This window comes from Muntiacus reevesi, chromosome 2 (genome assembly GCF_963930625.1).
Source record: "Muntiacus reevesi chromosome 2, mMunRee1.1, whole genome shotgun sequence".
NCBI lineage: Eukaryota > Metazoa > Chordata > Mammalia > Artiodactyla > Cervidae > Muntiacus > Muntiacus reevesi.
This window is the reverse complement of record NC_089250.1, coordinates 238,478,843-238,493,866: the sequence shown is the minus strand read 5'-3', so window position 1 is coordinate 238,493,866 and position 15,024 is coordinate 238,478,843. Positions and strand designations below refer to the sequence as shown.

Genomic DNA, 15,024 nt, shown 5'->3' with positions numbered 1-15,024 from the left:
GCCCTCGAGCATTCCGGTGGCAACCTTGATTGACAAGGGGAGCCCGGGAAGAGAAGCCCTGAGTGGAGGTCAGGACTCACCCAGGTGGCAGAGGGTTCCCCAGTTGGCACACAGTGGATATGTGTGAAGGGTAAAGACTGCACGTCCCAGACCCCCGCGCTGATGCTCCTTCCTAACAACATAAACTAAGCCTGTGTGCCCCACTGCTGAGCCCCCATGCAACAACTAACCACTGAAGCCCAAGAGCTCTAGAGCCCGTGCTCCGCAGCAAAGGTCACCACAGTGAGAAGCCCACGCATCACAACTAGTACTAGTGCATCACAAATAGTGTGCACAGTAACGAAGATCCAGAGCAGCCAAAAATTATATTAAAAAAAAAAAAGCGTGTTGCCAGGCTTAGCAAAAGAACTAAGGAAAAAATAAGCAGATGGAAATCTATAGGATGAAATTTGAATTTCAGATAAACAGTGAACTTTTTGTGTATCTGTCCCCCAAATCGAGCATCTTGGGTTTTATTGGACAACCCTCATTCAACACTCCTCCCTCCGTACACACTATGCCTTTCTGAAAAAACAACAGCAAAGCAACACAGAAACTGCTAGTCTGTGGCCTTCCTGGTATCGACTTGTCATCCCTCACCAGGTGCCTCCTCGGAGTCTCTGGCCCTGAGAAGCGGCCCTGCCCAGACACCACCCACTCCATCTTCCTAAGTCTGGAAGCCCCTGAGAGTTGGGCCCGGTGTGGAGTCCGGGCAAGGCCAGGACCCTGCTGGGAGTGAGAGGCGGACACAGAGGCTCCCTCATCCCTGCCCCCACACCCAGCTGGGGCATTTCCGGGAAGTGGTACCTACCCAGAGCCTGAACCCAACCAGGCTCAGGGCCACATGCCTAGGGCTGTTTCCTAGAATTACTAGCCCCATTCTGTGTCACTGTGGCCACATCCTCCGTTGGGCAGCCCAGGCTTGGTAGGATCTAAAAGGCCAGGTCCGGGCTGGGGTGGGGATGGGGGAGGGAGCTCCCAGGCAAGGCCCTGCTTTACTGGTCTGCGGAGTCAGCCTGGGACACTGCTCCCTGGAGCTGCCCAAGAGAGGGGCCGGAGATTCCCATGATCCTCGGCACCCTCATTGGAATGGGGGCCCATCCCAAGGCCTGGGGAGCCTGGTACATGCCAGGGCTGGCCAAACCAGGGGAGTTCAGAGAGGGGCTCACATCACCCTGATAGAGGCAGGGGGACACTCTGCCTGGAGTCAGAGTGGGAAAGAGACCTTCTCTGTGGGAAAACTGGAGAGATTTCATGGAAGACATGATAACTGAGCCGCTAAGAATTCACTAGATCAGAGAATTGGGGAACAGAGGGGTAGGGTGATCGGTGGCAATGGCCTGGAGGCTGTACCACATGGAGAATGCTCCTAAAATGACCAAAGGCCAGCAAGGTTGGGGCAGAGGCAGCTCTGGGGAAAGTGGCAAAGCCAAGGGACACAGGCTGTGCCCAGAGAGGAGCTGGACCTGCGAGGACAAGCAGACCTGGACCTTAGGTGGATCGGCCTCTGAAACTCAGGTGGCACTGCTAACAGTAATAACAAAACATGAACGATGGCGGTAACCATTTACTGAGCACTTACTTACCCTCTGCTAAGCCTCTTTATATGGGTTATTTTATTTAACCTTCTAAGCAGGTGTTACTATTACCCCTATCTTACAGAAGGGAAAACTCGGGCACAGACAGATGGAATGGTTTGTCCATGGTCACACAGGCAACAAGTGACAGGCCTGGCACTTGAGCCCAGGCCGTCTAGCCCTGGAATTAAACCACTCGCCACCTCATGAAAGGCTATTCACTTAAGAAATGAACAGAGGGCAGAGGGTCCCCCTGGGAGAAAAGGGATCTGGCTCCAATTCCCCCCCTGTGATGTTCAAAGTCATCAAAATCTGTCTGATGGCCTGGAGCCAGTCCCTGAGAACTACCCCAGCCCACTGCTCTAGTGCAAGATGCCCAGAGCACAAGACACCAAGAGCCGGAGCGGGCAGCTGTGTTGGGAAAGAGGAATGGCCATGGAGGCAGGGTGGTATCCCCCCTGCTGGTCACTCAGCACGCACAGTCCTGGAGGCAGGGCCTCTCCATCTGGTGTGTCCTGTCCACAGACAGGCGACCACAGCATCTCCAGACGTGGTTTTGGACCCAGTGGCTTCCGATGTGGGCCAACATCGCCCCCTGGTGGGAAGTCTGGGAAATGCGCTGGCTTCAGGAGTGGTCCACTCGATCTGTTAGGACAGGTCGAGGGCAATGGTGAGTCTCTACAACAGTGACGGCTAACATAGCAAATGAGAAGGAAACAAGAATGTGCAGCATGACAAAAGACAAAAGACAAAATTGGCATAATTTATACCAATTCATAAATACTGTAGGTGCCTCCCAGCTCCAAGAGAACAGACCAGCAAATCTGAGATTTAGAACACACATCCTCACACCTTACCAGAGGAAATTCAAACCCGCCCAGTCATCAAAATGCCTGGCCACTGGAGCTCAGATGAAGGGGAATGAGGCACTCCCCTCCCACCTCCAGGAAGTCCTATGACCTCAGTCACTAGTCTAAATGGCCTATAGGGGTCTGGGGAGCCCTGGAGGAGGAGCCTCTGGGAAGGACAGGATTTTCTGATCTTTGGGAAAGGTGGGCTTGGAGTTAGTCCTCATAATCTGGGAGCAAAAGGAAAAGAAACTTTGGACACAGGCTGATGAGGTCTCAGACACTAGGTGGGTCTCTAAGCACTGGGTTGGGGACCCCAGACCTGGGATGACCCTCTCCCCAAGGAAGGAAGCAGGGCCCAGCAGGCCTTTCCAGGACAGGCTGGTCAAGACCCTGCCCCCAGCTGCCCTCGGCCAGCTGCCCCACCCCACCATGACCTCTTCCTCCCTGGTCTCATTCAATCTGCATAGAGCTCTGGGACAGGGCAAGACCAGAGCCATCTGTCCCAATGTCACAGATGGTCGGTGAGGGCCAGTGAGAAATGACAGGTCCAAGGTCAGACAGTGAGACTCAGAGCCAGACGCGGAAACATGACCTTTTGACTCTGCGACCAGTGCTCTGGTCACAGGCTTGGCCAGCTGGGCCCAGGCACCAGGGTTGGCTGCCCCCAGGTGGGGTTGACCTGGCATTCGGAGCATAATGCCAGAGGAGGTAGAGCAACATCCTGCCCTCTGGGCCTGGGGAAGCCATGGAGGTGGACAAGGCCCCCGGGAGGTGACAGTGGCCTCTGGCCTCCAGCAGCTGGCCTGCCATCTTCTCTTCTGCAGGCACCCAGAGAAGCTGGGAGCTCCGGGCCAGAAAGTCCAGGTAGTCCAGACTACTGCACCATCTGGGAGGAGGTGAACACCTCCATCTCTGCCTCAGCCTCTGCCTCTGAGCGGCACCTCTGAGAGCAGAACCACAGGAAGAGGAAGAAACCTGCAAGCAAAAAACTGGTCAGTGGGAGCGTCACGGAGCAGCGTGGGGCCTCCCCCCAAACCCAGGCACCTTCTGGGTCGGGGCTAGTTGGGCCTCCCTGACGCCCAGGAGTAATTCTCAGAAGCCCTCACTGTAGGAAGTCAAAAGGGATGGAGCGTAGGAGCTGGAGGACCAGCCTGCACAAGCCCATAGGTTGCCTTTGTGCAAATTACAAGGTGGCGCCCCCTTCCTGTGGGCTGGTGTAGCCCCAAACCAGACTGTCAGGGGCCAAATTTCAGCCCCCTCGACCTGGAGCCCTTCAGCAGTAGACAGTACCTGCTGTCCACGATCCACCACCCCCCCAAGGGTTTCCTCCCCGCCATCCACAGGCCCTACCGTAAAGCGAGTTGAGGATGGTGAAGAGGAAGAGCTGGGGCAGCAGGAAGACGCTGAAGGAGAAGAAGGCCAAGCCCCAGGTGCTGCCCAGCAGCACCGTGAGCCCCAGCACGGTGACGGTGTCCCGGCAGGCCCGGGCACCCGGCGCCTTCTCCCGCGCCCGCAGTTTGTTGAGGACCCTCAGCGCCCAGGCCAGCACCACCAGGTTGAAGAGGGACGTGAGGCCACCATAGCCCATGACCAGGACACTGTGCACCCAGGAGTTCTGCACCCAGCATCTGCAGAGGAGGGGTAAGCGCCGGGATGGGTATGGCTCCCAAGGCCCGAGGCGGGGAAGCCACGGTCTCCTAGGCCTCTGGACTGTCTCCTGAATCCTGTCCCCATTATTTCTTGCCTGATCGCACACATGGCAAAATCCTGAAACTGGCTTTCCAGCCAGGCCACAGGGGGTGGGGGTGAGGGAGTGGGTAAAAATGGGTGAAGTGGGTCAAAGGTACAAACTTCCATTTATAAAATAAGTAAGTCTTGGGGATCTAATGTACAGTATGATGACTACTGTTAATAATACTGCATTGCAGGGGAATTCCCTGGCGGTCCAGCCATTAAGGGTCTTTCTTGGAAAAGACCCTGATGCTAGGAAAGATTGAGGGCAGAAGGAGAAGGGGGTGACAGAGGATGAGATGGTTGAGTGGCATCACTGACTCAATGGACATGAGTCTGAGCAAACCCCCAGAGATAGTGAAGGACAGGGAAGCCTGGCATCCACAGTCCCTGGGGTCGCAGAGTCGGACATGATTGAGCAACTGAACAACAATAACCACCAGTGGTTAAGACGCGAAATTCCACTGCAGGGAGCACAGGTTCAATCCCTGGTCTGTGAACTAAGATCCCACATGCTGTGAAGTGTGGCCAAAAAGTTAAAAATAAAATAAAATAAAAATAAATAATAATACTGCATTGCATATTTGAAAGTTGCTAAGAGAGTAGAGTTCTCACCACAAGAAAAATAAATTCTATAACTACATATGGTGACGGATGTTAACTACATGTATTGCAATGGTCATTTTGCAATATATATATATATAAATACCAAATCATTATGCTGTGTACCTGTAATTAATATAGTATTATATGGGCTTCCCTGATAGCTCAGTTGGTAAAGAATCTGCCTGCAACGTAGGAGGCTCCAGTTCGATTCCTGGGTCAGGAAGATCCACTGGAGAAGGGATAGGCTACCCACTCCAGTATTCTTGGGCTTCCCTTGTAGTTCAGCTGGTAAAGAATCCACCTGCAATGCAGGACACCTGGGTTTGATCCCTGGGTTGGGACGATCCCCTGGAGAAGGGAAAGACTACTAACTCCAGTATTCTGGCCTGGAGAATTCTATAGACTATACAGCAGAGTCGGACAAGACTGAGCGACTTTCACTTTCACTATATGTCAATCATACTTCAACTTAAAAAATAAAACATGTAAAAAAATTTTGTAAAGAATACATACATATGTAGTAAGGGTTTTTTAAAGGCAAGTGAATGAAAGTCACAAAACACAGGGTGAGAGAAGACAGGAAGAGGTGAGGAAGACTCAGGAGAAGCCAGTTCTTAGTGGGTGGGGGGGTTGCTCTGCACCCCTCTGCATTGACCCACTTCCTGTCCTATGGAAGTGTCACTTCAGTTATTTCACCCATGTCAGCAAATTATATAATAAAACACACATTCAAAGAGTCCTAAGTCACCCTTCCTCAGAGGAACCATCTGACCCTCACAGTGAGAGGAATTAACCTCACCTCAGCCCCATTCTCAAAAGTCCTCTCCAACACCACAGTTCAAAAGCATCAATTCTTTGGCGGTCAGCTTTCTTTTTTTTGAACTGTGGTGTTGAGAAGACTCTTGAGAGTCCCTTGGACTGCAAGGAGATCCAACCAATCTATCCTAAAGGAAATCAGTCCTGAATATTCATTGGAAGGATTGATGCTGAAGCTCCAATACTTTGGCCACCTGATGTGAAGAACTGCCTCATTAGAAAAGACCCGATGCTGGGAACAAATGAAGGCAGGAGAAGGGACAACAGAGGATGAGATGGTTGGATGGCATCACCAACACGATGGACATGAGTTTGAGTCAACTCCAGGAGTTGGTGATGGACAGGGAGGCCTGGCGTGCTGCAGTCCCTGGGACCACAAAGAGTCGGGCACGACTGAGCGACTGAACTGAATCGAACAGCCCCACACGGTGCCCAGGACCCTTACTTCCCGGAGGCTGGGGTGGGCAGAGGTTGGGAACCAGAGAGTCAGCCTGCCTGTGACCAAGTCCCACCTCTGCCTGCCCCACTGGGTCTCCTTGGGCAGGGCTCCTCAGCTGCCTGTGCCTCGGTTTCCCTGACAGTAAACAAGGGCTGACAATAGGACCCGTTCCGGCTGTGAGGATCAGTCAGCCCTCAGCAGGCCTGAGCTGATCTCAGTCAGGAGAGGGGAAAAGGCCACACGGCCATCTGCGGGTGATGGGTCTACAGGGGGTTATTAAGCTGTTCCTTCTATGTCGCCTGTTAGAAACATTTCATCACAAGGGAAAGATTAATGTCCTAGGGCACAGGAAGGAGAGGCAGAGTCTGTCCCTCAGAGCCCCCCAGAGACCCCCTCCCCCCCACACACACGCTGTGCCCGGCCCCTGGGGTGTTCCAACTCCCACAACACTCTCTTCTCGGGCCAGGAAGGTTTGAGGGCTGGCAGTGCCATCCTACGCACAGGTCGGGGGTGGGTGGCGAGCCAAGAGAGTGAGCGAAGCAAGGTGATGAGGAGAAAGGAGAGTCGGCACAAGCTGAGCTCCACCGCAGAGCCTGAGAGCCAGAGCGGGTCTGGCCGACAGCTGCCAGGAGGCAGGTGCTTCCTAAAGTTAGCCGGCGGCGCGGCGATGTAATAACTCATCCAGCGGGAGACCTTGGGGATCCAGCGGAAGGGGCGTGGCAAAGCTCCCTGGAAACCACGCCCTCTGGAAGCCCCTCCCGGCCCCGCCGCCAGCGCCCCGCCCACAGGACGCCCCATCTAGAGCCCCAGGACCTAGTGACCCTGCTGCCAGAGCCGGGGAGCCTGCCGCAGCCTTGGGCGCACTCACATGGACGTGGTCTTGAAGACCGTGCTGTTTCCCCGGCTGTCGGAGAGTTGGATCTTGAAGGGTCCGTAAACAGAGCTCTTGGCGGCAAGAAGGAGCAGCACTAGGAAGGCCGGGACCCCTGAGGAGTGGGACAGAGGCTCAGAGTCTTGTCAGGAGATCCCAGAGATGAGATGCTACAACATTTCTACTGGGCAAGTAGTGGGGAAAGAAAGAGACTGCTCTGAGCCCCCAGCCGCTGTCAGTGTGGTCCAGACTCAGGAATTAGCCAGCCTAGTGGTCTTAGAGAAGGCTATCTTCCCAGGTAGTGCAGTGGTTAAGAATCTGTCTGCCAATGCAGGCGACGTGGGTTCGATCTCCGGGCCGGGAAGATCCCCTGGAGAAGCAAATGGCAACCCACTCCAGTATCCTTGCCTGGGAAATCCCATGGACAGAGGAGCCTGGTGGGCTATAGTACATGGAGTCACAAAAGAGTCGGACACAACTGAGCGCCCATGCTCACACACACGCTTAGAGAAGGCTGATATGAGCGAGGGCTCTAGGGTGGGATTATAGCTGTAGCGGTAGTGGTCCTGCTGGGAGGCTGTGTCTGGGAGGTAATCCGAGAGAGGATTTGGGAACTGGTGAGGAAACATAATAGAGAGGCTAGGGATACTAATGACAGTGGTACCAGAGATGGTGGTGACCACAAGGATGAGGATGGTGGTGGTGATGGAGGTGGAGGCAACGGTGGAGGTGATTGATGATGGTGCGGGAGATGGTAATGAGAATCGTTCTGGAGGTGGAAGTGGTGATAAGAATAGTCATGTAGGAAGTGGTGGTGGGTGTTGGCAGGGATGGTGTCCATGGTGACCATGGTCATGGCAGTGGAGGAAAAAGAAAAGAACAGAGGGGACAGACACCCAAGACCCGCGGGAAGCCTCAGGAAGCAAGAGGGCAGGGAGACCGTGCTTACCCCAGCCCACGGCACAGAGCTTGAGCACGTATCGGTGGATGTAGATGTTGTAGACGCGCCCGAGTAGGAGGTAGAGGTTGAAACCTTCAATGGCCATCCAAGTGAGGCAGCTAAGCAGCGCGAAGTGCAGGGTGGCGGCCAGCATCACGCATGCTGCCCCGGGCACTGGAGGCGTGGCCAGCACAGGGCTCAGCAGGAAGGCGATGTTGAGGAGCAGCACGGAGGCGTGCAGGTTCATGTGGATGCGTGTTACGGAGTCACTCTGCTTCCTGCGGGTGGGAGCATGGCCTTCCGCGACCTGGATGTCACCAGGCAGCGCCACCCCCTGGGCTCATAGACACAGAATGACCGGGACACAGGTCAAGAGGGGCAGGAACTCAACATCAGCCACATACAATGAGGCTGGTCTCCTGCCTCCACTCCTCCCCCACCCCGCCTTCTGCCTTCCGGGAAAGCCCACCTGACTCTCGCGGGGCCAAGTAGAAAAGAAGGAGGCATTCTGGACAGCAGTGGGTGGGCAGGCCCAGCATGAGGACAGGGGAATACCTGGCCTGGAGGTGCAGCAAGACAGTGAGCAGCGAGGCCACGATGGAGATGCTGCAACCCACCAGGGAGATGTAGGTGAGAGGCGCCAGCAACTCTGCAGGGATAGGGGTCTGGGAGAGTCGCTGTGGGGGAAAAGGCAGGGGCAGAAGCATGGAAATGCCCTCCCCTGCCTGAATCAGAGACCTGCCAGGATCTCAGCTCCAAGCCCCTGTCCTCTACAGTGCCATCAGCAGTCCTGACCTGAAAACAGTGGCTTTTCTGTCTCTCAACTCCCATCTCTCCTTCCTCCCGACCTTCACTCTCTTAGGCATTGGAGTGGACCCTCCCCTGCTCCTGCTATGAGCAGTCAGGTGCGGGAGGCCTGGCCTATCAGAGCCCTCCCTCCTTCTGCCCACAGTGATTGGTTAAGGGTTGGACATGTGACACACTCTAGGCCTATGGGACTCAGTCCCAAGATTTTGGCTGGCAGAATTGGTGAGAAACCTGAACCCTAGTAGGACTTACAACAGGAAACACTAGCAGCCATATTATTATTCCGTGGGGAGAGCCTATCTGAGAACTAAGCTAGCACAAAGCAAGCACAGTGGAGAGACTGAGATAGAGACTTGTCTCGGTAATATTGAGTCCCTGGATCAAGCCATGCCTGAAGCCTAATCCAACCTTTTAGGAACATGAACTCATAAGTTTCTTTTTTCTTACCCCCCCCCCCCAAGTCCCTTTGAGTTGGATTTCTGTCCCTTGCAGCAACTTTTACCTTTCTGCTCTGTCCTAGGTATGGGGCCCTCTGCAGCTCTGACCACCCTCATCCAGACTGGACGCATACATACCATAAGAACAGCAAAGTAGGTGAGGTGGCTGCAGCGACAGAGCACCTGGGAAGGTGAGGGCCGCTGTGTGTGACAGCCCTCGGGGCTCCAGGCTCCCCAGTAGCTCTCGTTGGCGCTCTCCTTCCAGAAGACACAGGTCACTGTGTAGCCTTCCTAAGGGGAAATGCTGGAGTTGGGTGCATCCAAGGGGTGGAGGGGAAGGCCATGGATCAGGGTCTGGAAATTGTGGGAGCCAAACATGACTCAGCTGCACCCTTGTCAACATTTTACCAGGCACCAGCTGTGCTTTGGCATCAGACAGACCCAGATTCCAGCCCCACTTCCACCATGGACCCTGAGAGAGACCTGGGAAAATCACAGAGGGTCTCTGAGCCTCAGTTTATTCATCTGCAAAATGGGACCATTTATACTCAAGATATGGGCTTCCCAGGTGGTGTTAGTGGCTAATGCAGGAGACATAAAAGATGCAGGTTCAAACCCTGGGTCAGGAAGATCCCCTAGAAGTGAGCATGGCAACCCACTCCAGTATTCTTGCCTGGAAAATCCCATGGACAGAGGAACTTGGCAGGCTACAGTACATAGAGTCACAAAGAGTCGGACGTGACTGAAGCAACTTAGCATGCATACTCAAGTTACATGGATGGTGGAGTCATCAACGACAATGAGGAATCTTGAGTACCCAGCTCTGGCCAATACAGCAGGTGCTCTTGTGAAATGTGAAACCCAAACGACTCCATTTTAGGATAGCACCGCCATTTTGAGTAAAACCCCCTCCCGAGGAGAGAAAACGAAATTTAAAGAGAAAGAAACTCAACGAGCCAATCAGGGGAGGACAGGAAAGTCCCTCACCCCCCCTTACTCTAACCCACCAGTCAGTAGCTAACAAGACACCCTTAGTTGAAGAATTAACCAATCCCCTTAAGCTTCCCTTCCCGCTTCCCCTGCTATGCAGTATAAAAATGATTCGCCGCTTTCACTAGGGGCTCCTTGGCCGTTGTGTGAAGAGAGTCCCTGCTTGAGCTTGTAATAGAGTTCCTCACTGTTTTTTCATTGATCCGCAGCTCCTGTGGTGTTTGGTGGGATTCCACGATCCGGGTACGACACTCTATGATCAATTGTCCCATTTCCCCTCCTCCCCATGGGGAACAATGATGGTCCAGACCAGTCCCAGTGAGGAAGAGAGTCATCTACAGACTACCCTGATGCCAAGCTGTGTGGTTGGAGAGGTGAGGGAAATGAAACAGGCTTGCCATGGAAAGCTGCAGAGAGAGGGGTGGAGGAGTCCTGAGAAGGGAAGGGACAGCTGGGGGAGTGAGGCCTTCAAGGACACATCAGATTTTCTCTAAGTGGAGCAAGGACATACCAGGTGGAGGGAACTGCGGGGGCTAAAGCTCAAAGAATGAAATGAAATGATGATGGAGAAATTGAGAGTGCAGAGCAGTTCTGATTAGACTGAGTGAAGATAGGGCCAGAGTGTAGAAGCTCTGGGCTTTTCAAGAATGCCATCAGGGCTTGCGCCCACCCAGCAGCCTGTCTTCCTTCTTTTGGCATCAACATCTGTACTTTCCTTGAGGACCCAACCCTCTCCCAATGACAGGTCATATAAATCCAGCCCAGTCCCTGGGCCATGTGACCACAGCCTGGCCAGTCCACATGTTCTATCCCCCTGGGAACAGTGATGGTTCAGGGATGGACACATGATCCAACTGGACCTTTAGGATCTGTTATGGGATCCTGATTTGCATTGGCAAGAAAGAGCCCAATGAGAAGAGGGGAAGGAGGTCCATCACTTCAGCTGCCATCTTGCCACAGGATGGAAAACCAAGGCAGGAAACCACTGCTGAGAAATGGAGACTGAGCCGTTATGGCATCGTATCAGCCCCTGGATCCAGCTGTGCCTGAAGCAGTCCTGGACATTTCATGTACAGGAGGCAATAAATTCCCTTTTCTGTTCAAGCTGGCTTGAGCTGGTTTTCTGTCATTTGTGATTCAAAGAATCCTGACCAATGCAGTGACTAAAAGCTTCTTTCTCGTTTCTTTGGCAGGAATTTTCAAAACACTTCAAAATTTAAAGCAGTTTGTTTCTAAGATAGTTCCACAAGGCTGGGTTTGCTCAAACCAATATTCAACAGGATAGCTACAAGAGGGTAGGGATGGGGTGGAAATGGGGGTGCCCCCCCAACAATACCAGGCTTTGGTTGTGCCAGAAGCTGATGTTCACTGGTTCACTGAGGTTGCTCACGTGTCCATGGCTCAGCTGGGCCCCCAGAACATAGTTATTGAGCAGAGATGAGTTGATGTCTTCCTGGAAGGGCAAGAGAAGAAGGGCTGACTGGAGGGAACACAAGGAGACCCTGGATGAGGTCCGGTCCAAGAGCCCCCTTCTCCATCCCTTCCTCCCTGGATGAGAATAAGCAGCATGGCTTTCATGGGCACAGCTGTGCCAACCTCCTAGGCTTTGCACATGCTGCCCCTTCCAGCTGGAGCCCTATCTCCTCATCACCTCCACCCTCACCTCCCATTTGTTAAATGGATTCCAGCCTAGTACCCTCCACCTCATCCTATCCCAACTCACTTTCAAAGTCAAGCTTAAAAGGCACCTCCCCTGGAAGCCCTCTTGGATTGCTCTTTGGGAACCATCCTGACCCCACCCTGACTCATTCATCCCTTTGAATCTCTATGATTATACTTAACCTTGAGCTAAAATTAAGTCTCTAAGGTCCTGGTCTAATTGTTGAGATGGTGAGTTCTCTGAGGACAAAGATCTTGTGACCTTGTCTGCCTCCCGTTTAGGGACAGGCGCACACACAGCAGATTTCTTAAGTCTCGTTTGCACATTATAATGGTGGCTGCCTACTATTCTGCTCAAATGGAGGTCCAGAGAGGGGCGCTGACTGGCTGAGGTTGCACAGAAGGCCAGGAGGAGACATGGATGGCTGCAATGCCCCCAGGAAGGGGCCAGCGCCCACCCTGCATGGCCCACCAGCAGGGGCTGACCTGGAAAAAGCGGCTGCTGGAGAAGTAGATACAAATGAGACGAAGCTTCCCAGAGCGGGTCCTGCAGGCATTCCGGGTCAGCTCGGCCGGGAACTGCATGGCGTGTTGGGGCTGGGCCTGCAGAGGGCCAGAGACAGGCTGGGCCCCGTGTCCACAGTCCTCCAGACCCACCGCAACACTTCACCACTCCCCACTCCCTTGGGAGCCCTCCCAGCCTTGCTCCCAAGCACTTCCTATCTTGGAGCCTCCACCCACAGAACCCTCTCCTGCCAGGCTGCACCTCCACCCAAACTTCCCAAGATCCTAGGCCTTCAGCATCAGCACCCAACACCCAGGCATTCAGCAGGAATCACACCGGGGCCCTCAAAGGGGTCCAGTGCCCCCGGCCTCTCCCGGGGCTACCTCACCCTGCTGCTGCTGCTGCTGCTGCTGCTAAGTCGCTTCAGTCATGTCTGAATCTGTGTGACCCCATAGACGGCAGCCCACCAGGCTCCCCTGTCCCTGGGATTCTCCAGGCGAGAATACTGGAGTGGGTTGCCATTTCCTTCTCCAGTGCATGAAAGTGAGAAGTGAAAGTGAAGTCGCTCAGTTGTGTCCGACTCTTAACGACCCCATGGACTGCAGCCTACCAGGCTCCTCCATCCATGGGATTTTCCAGGCAAGAGTACTGGAGTGGGGTGCCATTGCCTTCTCCGAGTACCTCACCCCAGGAACCTGCAAAAGCAGGAAATCAACCCTGAATATTCATTGGAAGGACTGATGCTGAAGCTGAAGCTCCAGTACTCTGGCCACCTAGTGTGAAGACCTGATTCATTAGAAAAGACCCTGATGCTGGGAAAGATTGAAGGCAGGAAGAGAAGGGGACAACAGAGGACAAGATGGTTGGATGGCATCACTGACTCAAGGGACATGAGTTTGAGCAAACTCCGGGAGACAGCGAAGGACAGGGAAGCCTGGCGTCCTGCAGTCCACGGGGTCACAAAGAGTTGGACACGACTGGGCGACTGAACAACAACTCACAGCTATTAAGGCAGAGTCCAGAGCCCAGACTGGTGGGGAGGCGGGTGATGGACCCTGGGGAAAGTCCAGACCTTCAACCCCTGGAGCATTTCTGGGGTAGAGGCTCTGGGTACCCTCAATCCCTGGGCATCTCTGACCTGGGGGACCTTCTCCAGAGCAGCACTGCTCAGAGAGAGGCCAGCGAAGTTGCATTTCAGCTTGAAGGCCAGTGCCTGGATGGTGTGCGTCTGCAAGGTGAGGTTGTTGCCGCTGAAGCTGGCATTGAACAGCACCGACTCTAGGCCGTGAACAAGGCTGAAGGTGAGAGAGACAGCCGGAGCCCCGGGATAAGGACGGAGGCAAGAGGAACCCTTCACAGCCTCCCCCATCCGACACCCCTGTCACTCCCACCTCCAAACATCTGCACACACAGTGTTCCTGGCACACCCTTACCTCCCCACCCCACCCATCTCCTTCTCCCATTAACTCTTGCTTGGGTCCCAGTTTATTGGCACCTCCTCCAGGAAGTCTTGCCTGGCTGCTCCCCACTGGCTGAAGTGCCCTGGAGTCCCTACACTTCCCTGTTAAGTCATCAGCATTGGCCTGTCACCCTAAGCACCTAGGGTTTTTAGCCCAAGACCCAGGAGAGCCCAGACGATTCTTGGAGCCCCTTCCCAGAAAAATGCACAGAGACCCATGATTCTGCACTGGTTTCATGGCACCCATGGCTAAGGGCCCCCAACCAGACAGCAAACTCAATGAGAACAGGGGTGCGTCCATCCCACATCTCCAGAGCGTGGTGCCGGGCACACGGTAGGTACTCAGTAAATGAGTGTTGAATAAATGAATAAGCAGTCTACACTGGAGAGACCCTGGGCCACCGAGTCAAAATACAGGCTGGGGGTGGAGGCACAGCGGACTCTGGGCAGGCGAGGAGGGACGCCTGACTCACTCAGCATAAGGTGGGCTGCTCCTGCCCCTGGTTATCGCCTCCATTTTCTCCATCCATTTCAGGGTCATCTGGGACGCCTCTGCGAGGAGCGAATCCAACAACCGCCTCAGCCTCTGTCCGCAGCTGTCCCCTGCACCTTCCCCCACCCCCTGGCCATCCCACGGCCTCTGGCTCTTCTGCCCCAGGCTGCTGCCCCAGGGCAGAATTGCCCTCTTTTCAATCTCCCTTGGTTTGAGGCCACCCCCGCTTCACATCAAAGTCGGGGGTCCGGGCTAGGATGGCTCTTGCAGCTCAGGGAAGCCCTCTTACCTGCCGTCCTGCTCTGAGACGCCAAGAGGCACAGGCAGAGGAAAGCAGCCCAGCAGAAATCCATGTCGTGTATCAGATCTCCTCCAGGAACTGGCTCCCACCCTGGAAAATGTGCATGTCTCTGGGAAGGCATCTGGCCTGTCCCTAGATTAATAGGGCAGCATCTTACCTGATCCTCACACTCCTGCATTCCACAGATGCGGAAACCACAGTTCACAGAGCAAGGGGCTTGCTTTGAGTGAGGCTGCCTGAAGCCAGATCTCCCTGAAACCTGAATCCTGGGCCATTTTTACCAAACCTTGCCATTTGCAGCTCTGTCTCAGTCACTCCCTCCTCCCAAAAAATGGTCTCTCTAGGGGCCTCCCCAGAACTCTGACCTCACCAATGGGAAAGTTGGGAGTTGCTTGTCATTAACCCTGTCCAGCCCTGTCATTCACCCACCGTGGGACTTTGAGCAAGAATCTGTCCCTCTCTGATGAAACTGCCAGCAGCAGCTGCTGCGGGGAATTGGAAAG

General features: G+C 54.3%; 1 protein-coding gene across 1 annotated transcript; it reads right to left on the bottom strand.

Moving 5' to 3' along the window:
* Positions 1–3,341: 3,341 nt before the first annotated feature.
* Positions 3,342–14,573, bottom strand: ADGRG5 (adhesion G protein-coupled receptor G5). The gene is made up of 11 exons (XM_065920507.1): positions 14,510–14,573; positions 14,201–14,279; positions 13,407–13,563; positions 12,250–12,366; positions 11,441–11,557; positions 9,253–9,405; positions 8,426–8,547; positions 7,880–8,148; positions 6,928–7,045; positions 3,818–4,095; positions 3,342–3,442 (listed from the first exon to the last, which is right to left on the bottom strand). The coding sequence occupies exons 1-11, from the start codon at positions 14,571–14,573 to the stop codon at positions 3,342–3,344; spliced, it is 1,575 nt and encodes a 524-aa protein (XP_065776579.1).
* Between the last annotated feature and the right edge of the window lie 451 nt (positions 14,574–15,024).